The 13,843-nt window shown below is 37.2% G+C and overlaps 1 protein-coding gene across 1 annotated transcript in view; it reads right to left on the bottom strand.

The window, feature by feature from the left end:
* The window catches only part of LOC103771811 (single-minded homolog 2-like), a gene marked incomplete at its 5' end in the record, with an annotated part of 47,973 nt that overhangs the window by 33,435 nt on the left and 695 nt on the right, over positions 1 to 13,843 (bottom strand). The window contains 2 exons of the mRNA XM_008939127.1: positions 5,802 to 5,910; positions 11,855 to 11,944. Coding sequence (XP_008937375.1) covers positions 5,802 to 5,910; positions 11,855 to 11,944 — 199 coding nt within the window. The remainder of the gene's footprint in view (positions 1 to 5,801; positions 5,911 to 11,854; positions 11,945 to 13,843) is intronic.

The raw sequence follows: 13,843 nt of genomic DNA, 5'->3' as shown, positions 1-13,843 counted from the left end.
AAGAGCGGCGCACAAAGCTGAATCTCTCTCAGCATTGCTTAATTGTTTTTTTCAGTTAACCTGAAGGGAAAATACCCCTTGTTTCACTTGCTTGCTTCTTTGCATTTAGCTGCAGCAACAACTAGTCATACCCAGCTTGCACTATCCTGATAATTATTCTTACAGGTGTGGTTCAGGAGGTGCAGCACTTCCCAAAAATCACCATATAGTTTGATGTATTACTATCCTGCCACAAGTCTCCTACTCTATGTTGCTAACCACTAAAGAAAACTTTCTGCAAAAAATGGCTGGGATAGACACAGTTTTGAGAGGAACGTTATTTGAGCACTTAAGGTCCCGACTCATCATGGTATTTGCATCCCAGCTTGTGCCAGTATGTTACTCCCTCTGAAGAGCGTGCTGGGGGCAGCTGGGTGCAGTCAGTAATTCTGGTGCAAACCTCAACATTCAGTCCCTGAATGCCAGCAGCTATTTCAGACACATTCAAAATGCCCATCACCTCTGACAGGGCAGTTTGTAGCAGTTGCTTCCTCTACCAGCTCTGTACACACCACCACCACCACCCCTCCTCCCTGTCATGCTAGTACTAAAATGTGTTGCTGCTGAGCTGCAGCAGTTTAGTTTTGCTAGCCTGACAAACATCAGGTTTTTGCTGTGTAAAGCTGAGGTGAGGAAAGGGGCAAACCCCTCACCTACCTCCATGAAGTTTTGGAGCTACTGTTGGCTGGACAGAATTCTGCGTGACACCACAACCTGCTAGGTCTCCTGCACTAAGCAGGGGAGATAAGCAGCAAGCACTGAGTCTCTACAGTCAGTCATAAATGCAACATCACAGTCTTCCAGGATTCAGAAACCACTTTTATCTCCTCATTCCCATATTTTGGAACCCAACTTCCCTGCTGGATGACAACCTTCTGCCCCAGCAGCAGAATCTCACCCAGTGGACCTAGTTTGTTAAAGTGTTGTAAAGCTGGCCTAAAGACTCAAGTGAGGTGATTTGCTGAGGCATACCCTACCTTTAATGAGTATGTGAGAGAGATTATTCTTTTTCCCCACCCCAGCTATCCTCAGAAAGACAGCCCAGCTGTTGGCTTCTTTCATAGCAAGGGATCAGTACATATTACTTCACATTTTCAATGCTGGTCATCAAAGTAAAAAGGCAGCTTAAAGACTTTGTAAATTAAAGCTGAAATTCCCCAAAGCCTCCACAGATCATGGGGCTTGTGGCTTTCATTGAGACATAGCTTTTAGACTTTAAAGGCCAGAAAGGAACATTAGATCATAGATGTAACCTGTACATTGCAGTTCATTAAATTTCAGTCAGTACTCCTGTACTCAGTAACTTCTGCCTAAAGCTATCTTCTCTAAAGGCATACAGCCTTGATCTGAAGACATCAAAAGAGGAAGAAACCGCTGCTTCCCTCAGTATTTTGTTCCTGTGGTTAATCAAACTCCTAGTTATAAATGTATGCATTATTCTAATTTGAGCTTTTCTGGTTTCAGTTCACAGACGCTAGTCTGACATGTTTTTTCTTCTGAAACAGTACTTTAGTTCACAGTATTTTCTTCTCTTGAATGTACTCAAGTACACACACAGTACTCAAGTCAACTCCCAACCATCTTTTTGATAAACCAAACAGATGGTGTTCTTTCATCTCTTATTATAAGCTTTTCCAGCCTTCTTAACTCTCTTCTGTGGTTTCTCCAATTTCCTCCCCCCCCCTTTTATTTTAAGTGGACAAGAGAATTATACAGGATTATACAGAAAAATGGTGTCCATTTCACTAATACTCATTGTAAATAATACAATTATTCATCCTTGCTGTTCTTGTTTGCTATTGCCCTTGCTTAAATGAACAAAAATTTTCCATTACACCTTTTTGACACAACTTCACAACAGGAGCTCACACTGGTATGTTTGTTTTTTATGACCTTTAAATGCTTATCAGAGTCATTGCTTTCTAGTTTCTTGCCCCGAAAGCTTTCCTTACCCTAGCTTGCTCTAGTGTCACATTGGACTTGTCTAAAGAGTGATGACAAAACAGCTAGTTCACCAACATCCATTTTCCCAAATTTTTTTACATTTAATATTGCTATGAAGTTCCAGCTTCTGGAATCCTATGATTATTCAAGAATTTTCACCATCTTTTGAAAAAAAAAGTAACTACCCGCTATGTTTGAAGATGTGCCTTGTTGTACATGAAATATTACGAAGTCTGGGGCAAACTTAAAAAAATTTTAAAACTATAATTTGAGAAGGCTTATGTCTTTTAAACTAATATATCATTATTATGTTATCTGAAGAAAAACAATGTGACAGTGAGCATGATATAAAGAAATCCACACTATGTCTGATTTTAGGCAGTGAGCAATAACTTGCATTTCCCTGAGAAATAAAATTCATGCAAATAAGATTTCTAGAGATTAACAGCAACACGGCTTCTACCTTTCTCGTGTTTGGTCTTTCTGAAAAGCTTCTACAGAACTGATGAAACACTGGAAATACAGGAAAGGTTCGAAGAGAATAATGAAGGACAATGAGAAAGATTAAAAGCAAACAAAGAAAGAAATAAAGGGACAGCATCAAACTTTACAAAGACTGTAAAACTGGAGGTCAAAAGTAATCTGTACTCTGGGTTATTCAATACCAGTAACAGAATACCACAAAGTATAGATACATAGGTTCACATTTGTGATTTTATTTCTATCATAACAGATCTTATCCAGCTACAACTGCTGAAATAGGAACTGAACTAAAAATGTATACACATATCTGAGAGTTAGCTGAAGAACACATCTTGATGAAGTAAAGTTACATGAGCCAAGCTGTAAAATTGTGTTATAAAAGTCTGTGTCTGCAGCGCAATATTGATTTTACTCCTGAGTAATACCACAGATTGGAGATATCTACAACATAATAAAGTTATAAAAGGAAAGTTTTTGTTCAACCCAGTGAATTGATGATTCAGATGTGTTTTAAAAGATTAAAAGAGATAAAATTAAACTGAAATGACAAAAATGCTCTTTGAAAAGTCTGTTTTCCTTTTTATTAGAAAATAAAGTCACTTTCATTCAACTTCCCTCTCTTCTGAGTTAGTTGTAGAACTCCATGTTTTATTGAAATATTCAAAATATCTACTAAGATAGAGACAGAAGTTTCTTCATTCCTGACATTTATTAAATAGGTTTCAGGGCTTCACTGAAGAAAAATAAGAAACTTGCTTTGATTTCTGTAGGCTAGGTAGTTTCAGGTTATACCCCAAGATATATATAGATATAGATATAGATATATAGCGATATATATATCTAAAACGTATATACTGCAGAAAAGGGAACTACTGACATAGGGAAGACAAATATGAATAAATATTTGGTCATTCTGTTCTTTTTAAAAAGATTAGCTATGTATTATGGATATTTTAATACGCCTGCTCTGTGCATTGTATGGGGAAAAGGCACACAGAATTAAGTTTTGCATAAAATAATCCCTATACAAACCAGAACACATCTTGACTCCTTTATTTATCTTCTCCAGTTCTAAGAATCCAAACACGTTGTTCTTTTGAGGTTTTTTATCAATTTCCTCTGCTACACAAAATTTTACACAGAATAAAATATATGTAAATGGGTCACATTTCAAAGTAACTTTACCTTTGCACTATTGAACAAACAGAGTTTGATGCTAATAACAAAGCATCTATGTAGAATGAGGTAAAGAAAGCTACAGAGAATGAGGTAAGTATCTGGCTCTAATTATACTGTGTAGCAGAATTTCAGACTGAAACAGTTGCAGATCAATCAAAATTAACAGTTTCTATTGTGTGTAAAAGTCTTTTCAAACACAACCAGGACAGAATTACACTTCACAGTGATTGGAATTTGTTCAGGAAATAAGAATTTGAACATAAGTAGCTAAAATGAGAGGGACCTGATTGTTTCAAAAACCAAATGCTGACAGGCAAGATAAGCACCCAGAGATATATTAATTTAAGCAAGAAACAGGCAGTACCTAGTTCTGAACAACTAACCCCCAAGCTTTCTGCAACTGTAGTAGTACTGTGCTCGTTGCTTCTAGTAAATCAGCATCATGATAGTAAACAGAGAACAGGAAAAGCTGCAAGCTTATTTGCATCTGACATAGAAATTAATCTCAACCAGTTGCCCATGACTTTAAATTTGTAAAAATTTTCCAGAAACAAATTCAAGAAAATTCAACATTGAAGCAAGAAAGGGAGGCTGTTGCCGTTGGCAAGACAGTGGGTATAAAAATGTCTTACTACTAATTCTGGATACCAGCAGAACTGCATGAAAAGGCATGAATTTATACCAGAGGTATCACCCCTTTGGCTTATCAGTAAGGTACAAAAAATTTTCAAAAATATTGTTTACTTTTTAAGTGTCAACATTTAAAATAAAAAAAAAATTCTCTGACAGAGTAATGACCAAACTATGAAATAGTCAAGTAACAGCTAGGATCAGAAGAATCCAAGAAAAAGAAGAGTTTGTTTTTCAAGACACCAAGGCTTACACAAGACAACCTGTCTTGGGAGGAAGAACAGAGAAGGAGGCTGAGACAATTCTTCCATTTACACCACTCAGAGCAGTCCATATGCTTCTGGGCACAGCAAAATTCCCTGCATGTAGAGGGTACATGGTTCTGTGCTGATGGAATCACAGTAGTCAGAACTGTGGTGAGATGACCAAGAATAGAAAATGCACAGGCATCAGAACTGGGAAAAAAAAAAAAGCCTGATCCTAAGCAGAATTTTAGGACAAACCCAAAGCTCCTCATGCTTTTGGGAGCTGTGCCTCAAGAAGGGCAGTAAAAACTATCAAAATGTGAGCTCCAACTAATTAAGCAACGGTGAAATATATGTGAAAGGACATTGTACGTGATAGAGCCATATTGTTTCTGATATTTTAAAGTTCAAAGAATTGCCCCCAAGGAAACAAAAGCTACTGAAGAAGAAAGTGCAAAGATGAGCATTTGTTTGTTCATTATATAGTAGTTACAACACTGAGGTAACAACTTAATACACAGAGGGTTATGCTAATATTTATGTATGGCTGAGCACAGCCAGGGTGGACAGTCTGATCCAGGCGTTCACATAATCAATAAGTGTTCTGCTGTCTTCCCTGACATTCCATCCAGCTTAGCATCATGCTGTATGGGTACACGTGGATGAATCATCTGCAGCACCTGAACAGGATGTGTGGAGAGGCTTGGTGAATCAGTGATCCAGTATCAAGGCAAGAGGACATTATTTTCCTGGGGAGATCACTTTTTCAAAGAGAGTTTCTGAATTTAGGTCATTTACAAAACCCCATTTTGCTCTTCCTACAGTGGAGGGTATTAGGCCTGGCCTTTTGTCCAAGTTTCAAATTTAATGGTAGTTTTAAAACATTAAAAGTGTCCTCCTGTTTCCCAGTTGGCTAATGTGTTTTGTTTTTTTTTTTTTTTTCTCTGCTAGGAGCACATAGCTGCAGCTGTACACAGCTAGACCACTGCAACATTCCTGCAACCTCAGCGGTGATGACAAGAGATGAAGTGGCCACTGGGCAGAATCTAAAAAAATATTTAAAACGGCATGGACTCCATGGAAAACATTATTTAATCTAGGATACCTTATTCCCTTTATTGCAACAAACCAAAATCCTGGGTCACAGTTTCAAGTTCATGGTCCTGCTCTGTTCATGTACGTGGCTTTACATCAGATAAATATGAACTTGTCACATTTCAGCCTGACGTAGTTACTTTTTTTAGTTTTTCAGTGACATTTTGATCAAGATCACACAAGTACCTTGTAAGAGGTGAGGATGAAGAGGTTGGTGAGCGGTAAGAACGGCTGTCATCTCATCATGATCGGAAGGATGTATGTATTCATAAATGCTATTACCAGTAAGCTCCACCTGTGAAGAGACATGTAACACATGGAGCAATGCAGTTGGCTTTTTTTCCCCCCTATCCCAAAAGAGCTCTTAAATAACCTGCATACACTGCATCTGGGTAACGACACATCATTTTCAAAATATAAGTGGAATGTATCAAAACCACTTTCCAAATTATACCCATTAAAGCAAATTAATTCCTTCTTCATCAGTAGCTAATATTATATGGGCTTCTGTGGGAATTTCTAGTGATGATCCAGATACAGAAGAGCTGCTATTACAGAGAGTTGCCAAATTAAATGAGAAGCTAGAGTAGCTGTAGAAATTTTAGATTGACACAAAATGGGATAAAATATCTGAACTGTATTAATGTCTCTCAAGAAGACAGATATTAAAAAAAAAAAATTTTCTACAGGGTCCCAACACCTATCACCTGCATTCAGCTGGTGGCTGAGCCTTCAGAGCCAAACCGCTAGACTTAAACAACTCCTTTGTGTCTTTTCAAAGACGATCCACCACATTCAATCCACAGTAGCCTGAAGGGCTCAGAACAGTAGCCACTGAATTCAAAAGGCAGACTTCCATAGATTTTCATGGGCACTGGACTGAGCCTTCACTACTTTAAGCAAACATGCACAGTGAAGACTAGGTCTATCTCAAATATCTGTCTATTCCCTCTTCTCACTTGAACTTCACTCTCACAAGAATACATTTCTGTCTTTCCCACTGTTGTACCCGTAATAACAGTTGCACCAAAAAATGAATGGCATGCACTATACGTCCTCCTTGCTAACTCTATTTGCCACGTATAAAACTCACCAACAAAAGTCTCCAGATAGATGCAGTAATTGATTTAAGGAGTGAACCAATACTTTGAGCCTGCGTTTTAAATTAGTGTCAGGCTGCCCAATTGTTCAGCGTGGCCTGATGTGCCTTGGGCCCCCAAGATCAGAGACAGCTGAGAGGTGAAGTAATCTAACCTATTATTCTGAGCCAATCCTTCTGCTTTAATAAAATGTGTGAGTTGCCTTTTCTTTGGAATAAATGAAGTTGTCTACCCCACAAAGCAATCTTTTTCCGAAAATGTTTCTCATCATCTCATCATTCCATTTTCTGCATTATTCATGGAATGCCTCTTCCCAAGACTATGCAAACTAACTTTTTTTCCTAGCCATCTATTCTCTGCTGCTTCTTTCCAACAACCCCTCCCTGCAAAAACAGAAACAGCAACACTGATCTTATATTCTAATCAGAATAAAATTTCACTGGATAAGGGAATTAAAGAGACAAAGAAATAGAAAAAAAGGAAAGGAGAAATTGAGAGAGGGAAAAAAAGAAAAGAAAAAGAGTAAAAGGTGCAGAAAGAAAGAGAGGAAGAAGATATATTAAAAGAGAGAGGACAAGAAGGAAAGGAAAGGAAAGGAAAGGAAAGGAAAGGAAAGGAAAGGAAAGGAAAGGAAAGGAAAGGAAAGGAAAGGAAAGGAAAGGAAAGGAAAGGAAAGGAAAGGAAAGGAAAAAGGAAAAGGATTACCTATGTTGCTTCATTTATATAATTTTCTGTAAAATTTCTCCTTAGAAGCACTGGCTGTTCTTTTTCAGGATTATAACAGGTGAGAACCTGTTATAGTAACCCCTGTTATAGTAACCCCCCATGTTCAAGCTTTAATGGCGGAGGAGGAATGTGAATATACAGTCTCACTGTGAGTGACCTCCTCAATGTTTCTGTTTGTTCTTAATTACATGGAGAAAAACATATTGTAAATGTCCATAGCTATCTCCTTAAATATCATAATCACCTCTAGACACATAAAAAGGATTTTTTTTTCTAAGTGCTGAGAATTCTTATGCACCTACTCCCTTACAAAGCATAGCTCATGTGTATCTTTCACTTTCCCAAAAGCCACTACCTATTTCAAAACGACTACTCACAGAAGCACACATTTGTTCACAGCAGTCACAGGACTTCACCTGGGTTAACAGTTTTGTCCAAACTGTAGTTTGTTTTCCAGGGCTTATATCTAAAATTCAAAACTAAGGTGCTTTGTCAAGCTAATGACTAGTTTTTCTCATTATACACATAGGAATATTCTGATGTATGCATTTGCAACCCCAGCAAAATCGGCAGGAGGTGAACATACAACACCAAAACCAAAATTGACTGTAAAAATGCAAGTGGAAACATAAAGCCCTCAGCAAAGAGATGAGGGCTATGTAAGAGTCAAATAACCAAAATATGTATACATAATTCTGAAACTGACCACAGTCTCCTGCTACGCATAGTGCATATGCTATTTTAAAGCCTACAATGAAACACTGAAAACATAAAAAAATAAATTATATGGTTCAATTCATAAACCTTCTAAAATCCCATGCCTCAGGCTTATTAAACCAGCTTCCTTGATGCAGCTTTTTAATATCTGTAAATACCTGCTTACTACCAAATATCGCTGTTTCCTACTAAGAGGTTTTTTATGTGTAACTCAGCTGCACGTTTTTTTCCTGCCAAGAAACAACTCATAATAAACACAGAGGACTAAGTAGGTGGATTCTAGAGCAAATAATTACATATTTTGCCTTTCATATACTTACTTGATGAAAGTAAAATAAACTCTTGGAAAAGTTCAGATGTTTGTGGTTAAATATTTCAAGACTTATCAAAAGTCAAAGATAAGCTTGGCTCCCTCATGGACCCAGAAAATGGCGGGAATAAGCTTCAGGCTTCACATTTTTTAAAAAATAGATCTTTCATCATTGTTTCCTAAGAGAATTTTGCTCTCCTTTCTGTCTATTTGGACTCTAAGGGGGAAAAAATATTTGGGGAATTTGAACCTGTTTGTTATCCATGGGGAAAAAAGAAAAAAAAAAGCAAGGAACTGGCTCTCTCAGCTAGCACAAGTCAATTCAACACTAGTCTGAGGCCAGTTGAAACTAGATGGAGGAAGGAGTCCTAACCACCAGTATTTACAATATTTACTGTTACAGTTCAGGGCAAAGGCAGATCAAAATCCAAAGGCACAAATGAAGTGATAGGGCCACAAATGAAGATATAGCCTTTTCAGAAATATTGTTTCTGATTCTCTGATGATGCAGACAGAAATGAGTGAAGTACTACTGAAAAACAATCCTTAACGTTGTCTTAAAATTTTGAACTAGCTTAACTATACCAGCCAGTGAAAGGTTATTCGGAAGCTCTAATTTCTTTCTGCTGAAGTTTAATTCAAGATCACCTAGCAGATAAAGGATACTGTAGTAGGTCTCTGAGAATATCCTGGAAAATATTTTTAAATAGACTTTTAATTTAGTTTAAATATAAATCTTTAAGCAAATTGCACTTCAACTAGAAATTGATGTGTGGACTAGTTAATTGTCAAATTATTTTTTTAAATGGCCTTTCTATGCGTACTCCAAAAGATTTTCTGCAGTCATCACCACTCTGGTCTCAGCTTGTATTGGCTGGAGCTCTGTAAGAGCACTTGTTGAAAATATAGTGTGGGATTATGACTTGGTGAGGAATACTTGCAAAATTTGCTCCTACAGGCCAGTCTCATTCTTGTTGATGTCAGTGGCAAAACTCCCAGTGATTTCCAGAGAAGTAGGAACAAGGACTCATTTAGAGCTTACAGGAATGTCCTACTGTTAATGTATTAATATCCTAGTACCTAGGAGTGGCCTAGTATTAATGCTAGTGTTACTTAAAGCAAAATTGTCCCTTCAAAAACAGAACGTTGAGAAATAGCTAGAACAGATTAAATGATGACACAGTATAAGGAAAGAGAGGAAAATCACTGCCTTGTTTACCTGGGGGTTTGTGTTTTTAAATAGAAAACTGCGCACTGTGAAGCTGCTGGATCACTTAGTGACTTGAGAGTATAAAACTTGCTGTTAAATTTCACATCTCTCTATCCTCTCCAATCTAGAGCTTTCTGGGACACTGCAGGATACAGCCTGCTCATTTACAAATCTCTGCTAAAGTGAAATATTTGTGGTTTTGTTTATTAAACAGACTCAAATAAGCCATAGTTCCTGGGCACCTCTTGCATCAAGTGTTTATAGATATTTACATGGGCAATGCACATGGATTTCAGTCTGTGCAGATGGCTGTAAGGGCACAAGGGCCAAATATGACCAAAGACTGTATGATGCTTTCAGTCCCCTCTCCTTCAATGTGGCAAAGTCTGTTTAGTGCCCTACTGATCCTGTAGTAGTTTAATTTCACCAGATGACTGGATAACACCGAGACCTACAAGGTCTGATGACTTGATATTCCTCAAAAAGAAAGAAAAGTAATAAACAATTTCTGGACAAAATCTGGAAGATCAGTTAGTGCTTACCAAACAGCAAGCAGCAAAGGACAATGATACTCTACTTCAGCAAAGACAGATGGGAACACTCAGTGCTTTGGAATAAATGTATTGACTAAATGAATCTATTTAAGCAGTCAACAATGTGGTGGATCTTTTAAAAGAACTTAGGACAAGAAAAAAATTTTAATAAGGCTGTTGATTCAGAGCAGAAAATACAGTCATTCTCTAGGAAAGTTTATTGTAAAACAAAACAATTTTTAAAGTAATTTGGACATGCATTAAATTTTACGAAACCTCTAATACTATACTGTAACAGACTCCATTGAACAAACTCCTTGAACTAAGAATGTGCCCTGAACACATTTTTTAAAGTTGGCAGAAAAAAAGTATCCACGCAGAATATTGATTGGGAGAACTACTTTTTTTCTAAAAGAGATTACAAAACCATGGATTGTAGTTGCCTTTGGATTTAGAAGTGGTGTTTATGAGGTTATATACTTGCTTTTTCTAGCTATTTTGAGTTCCGTTTTTTCTCACAGCTACTAATTCTAATATCCCTATTATAAACACACATTCTAAAAACTTCACATTTTTTTCAGTCAAAAATACTTTACTACCAAAGTAAAAGTACACCTATAATACACACAGCTCAGCCCCTTCTCTGTTTATTAGAGTAGTGACAGGGCATATTCCCCAGACATTTTCAGAACTGCCTGCTCTCTCTCACCTCCATCTCTTCATTCTTCTTCCATCTGCTATTAACTCTGTGTTTCACTTTATTTAACTCTGCATTGCACTGCAACTCATTCTGAAGAAACACTTCTGTTTCTTCCAAGTCTCGTCCAGGACCCAGAGAAATTAGTACCGAGTTTTTCTGTTGGACTTCAGCAAGCTTTAGGTCAGGTGTTACAAATGAATTTGTGTAATGCATTTACACACCAAGGTATGGAAACTTGCACTCTGAAATATGTTCAGGCTGTTTGCCCCTGTGCCAATCCCAAGAAGGCAAACAATTAGAAATGTCCTTCTAAGAAAAAACAACAATAAAATCCCCTTATACTTCTTGTGCAGAACAGTAGTAAACTGAGTTTTATGAGTTCTATCACAACCATATAAAACGCTTTACTGAAAAGACCACTGAGCTGGAAAAACTCAGGAAAAACTACCCTGAATTCCATGTGAGCACTCATAAATCTGTCCCCCTTTTCTTTTTTTCCTAAAGCACATTTACCATAAAACTCATGTTCCACATCAGATTTCCTCTCTATTTCATAGCAAGTCTCAATATCTTACACAATCTAAAACATATAGACTTCAATTCTAAACTTTATTTCAGACGTATAGTGTTACCACACAGGCAATAGGTTTGGGTTTCAAGCTCTGTGTATATCTGCAATTTGCAATATCATATTATTTATTACCCTTCTTAAAGGTAATGAGGAGTAAAATACAATGAACAAGTAAAGATATAAAGACAGTCATGACATGGTTCCAAGTAAAGGAAACTTGAATATTTGAGTAAGGCCATTTGTCAGAGAACAAAGTCGAAGCTTCGAATACCCCTAAGAAACAATGACATTATTATGCATGGCAGGATATCAGTGTTAGGTTCTAAAGCCAGTATCTGTATTTAGCAGATGGACAGAATAAATCACTCATACCTGAGATAAGCCAAGGTGTACAGATGCTGTTTCTGAGATGTACATTATTTTGCCATCTGATGCCACCACAAAAACAAAGCCATCCAAAGTCTGAAAGAGAGAGATGTGTCGGGTAGAAAGCAAGTACTCTGTTTAAACCATTTACAATGAAAAAACTTTGAAGTCTTTCAGAGGAAGATTGCTGTCCAACTTCAACAGCAGAGATTAGCAGCAAAATTTAAGGAACTGAAATTTTTGTCTGATGCTGTTCCGACGAACTCTATGACACACAAACACACACGTTGTGAAATCCAATTCATTCCCCCTACAGATGTTAGCTTTACTGCTTCACTTTAAGTTAACATTCTCCTGTTGATTCTGGTCATTTTAGTACTTAGTACAAATCCTGAGCTATTTGGTACTTAGGGGAAAGTCTAGTACTACGCAAGTCGTTTTTTATGGTATAATTGGCAGATACAGCTTACCACTATTTGAGCTATATTTAATGATACCATAAGCAACGCCTTAGATTTCTTTGACTATATTTTTAATTATGTCTTTCTGAACTGAGGGTTGTCTTCTATGTAACTATGTGAACTTATGAAAATAAAGTAAAATAAATCAGCATTCAAAACTTTATCACACTTGAAGAAAGATATTCATCCTCATTAAGCTATATTGCTACAGCCTGTGAATCTCGACTAATGGCAATACGCAGTGCAAACTCGATATCCAATCATACAAATTCTCATTGACAAGATACTGACTGGAAGATAAATACTACCTGTGCAAGGCAAAAGTGGAGTTTAATTTAGTCATGTATCATTCATATGAGAAAAAAAATAATATGATGCAAATGGTACAGGTTAGCCAAAACTGGCTGCAATTTGGACATATGAATTATCTGTTTAGGGGTACCTTGATTCTTCAATGCCCAATTGGAGGCATTTTTTTTCAAAAGTATATGATATCCTCACCCAAAAAATATCCATTGTCTCTAACCAGTTTAGGAAGCTTTGATCAACACATACATATGAACATCACTGGAAAATACATTTGGAAGAGAAAAATAATTTTTTCAGTACACAGATTAAAAAACACCTATTTTATTTCATCTTCTAAATTACCGAACCAGGAGAGAAGCAATAAAATCCTGTATGCTTCATGTTCTTACTGTGCTGCCCCACTAAGAAAATATTCCAAATTATTCTCTGGCCTACTAACGATTCTGCAGCATGTAATTGAAACCAGATTATTCTTTGCCTTTACTTTTTTTCTTTTTTGGAACATAAATTAAATTTTGTAGAAGTACCATAATGGGAAATAAATTATTGCATGCTTAGCTATAACTTTGCTTTTAAACACTGTCATCTTGCTCTGCCCAGTATGATAACTAAAACTGTGTCAATGCTTCTATTACTGCATTATATGGTGCAGTAGGTCCCTAAGTTTCCTGTACAGAGAAATATGCTGAAGCTGAAACTTCACATGTAAGGTTTCAGTTAAGAACCCTTAAAAAAAGTTACAGTAAGTGTGGGTTTGTTAACACGTTAAGCATTCATAATTCAGAAATAGCCAAATTTGTATAACTAGATTTGAATTTTCTAAGTAGACTAGTGATTCTGAAACAACTGATAGGACGTCGGCTACTTGCAACAAAATTTTCAAGGCTCGAGCTACCTCCACGCGATCTAACTTTGAACTTTATCAAACGGCCGCGGTGCGACCGGGCCGCAGGCTGGCCCGGGACGAAAAGGCGGGCGAGCCCTCCTTGGCGACTCGGCGGGGGGAAGTGGCCACAGACCCCCGAAAGGAGTTCCTGTGGAGGCTTTTATCGCCAGCCGAGCGAACAGTTAAAACAGCTCCAGCTCTGTGACCAGGAATTAACCTCCCACAGTAAAAACGGCCGATTACGGTTTACTAGGTCTTTAAAACCGGGGGAGAAAAACCCTCGCTGTATTAAGTTCACATATATATAAAAAAAAAATGGAGCTAAATGTAATATTCCTT

Source organism: Merops nubicus, unplaced genomic scaffold (genome assembly GCF_000691845.1).
Source record: "Merops nubicus isolate BGI_N331 unplaced genomic scaffold, ASM69184v1 scaffold6484, whole genome shotgun sequence".
Lineage (NCBI taxonomy): Eukaryota > Metazoa > Chordata > Aves > Coraciiformes > Meropidae > Merops > Merops nubicus.
This window is presented reverse-complemented; position numbering and strand designations above follow the sequence as displayed.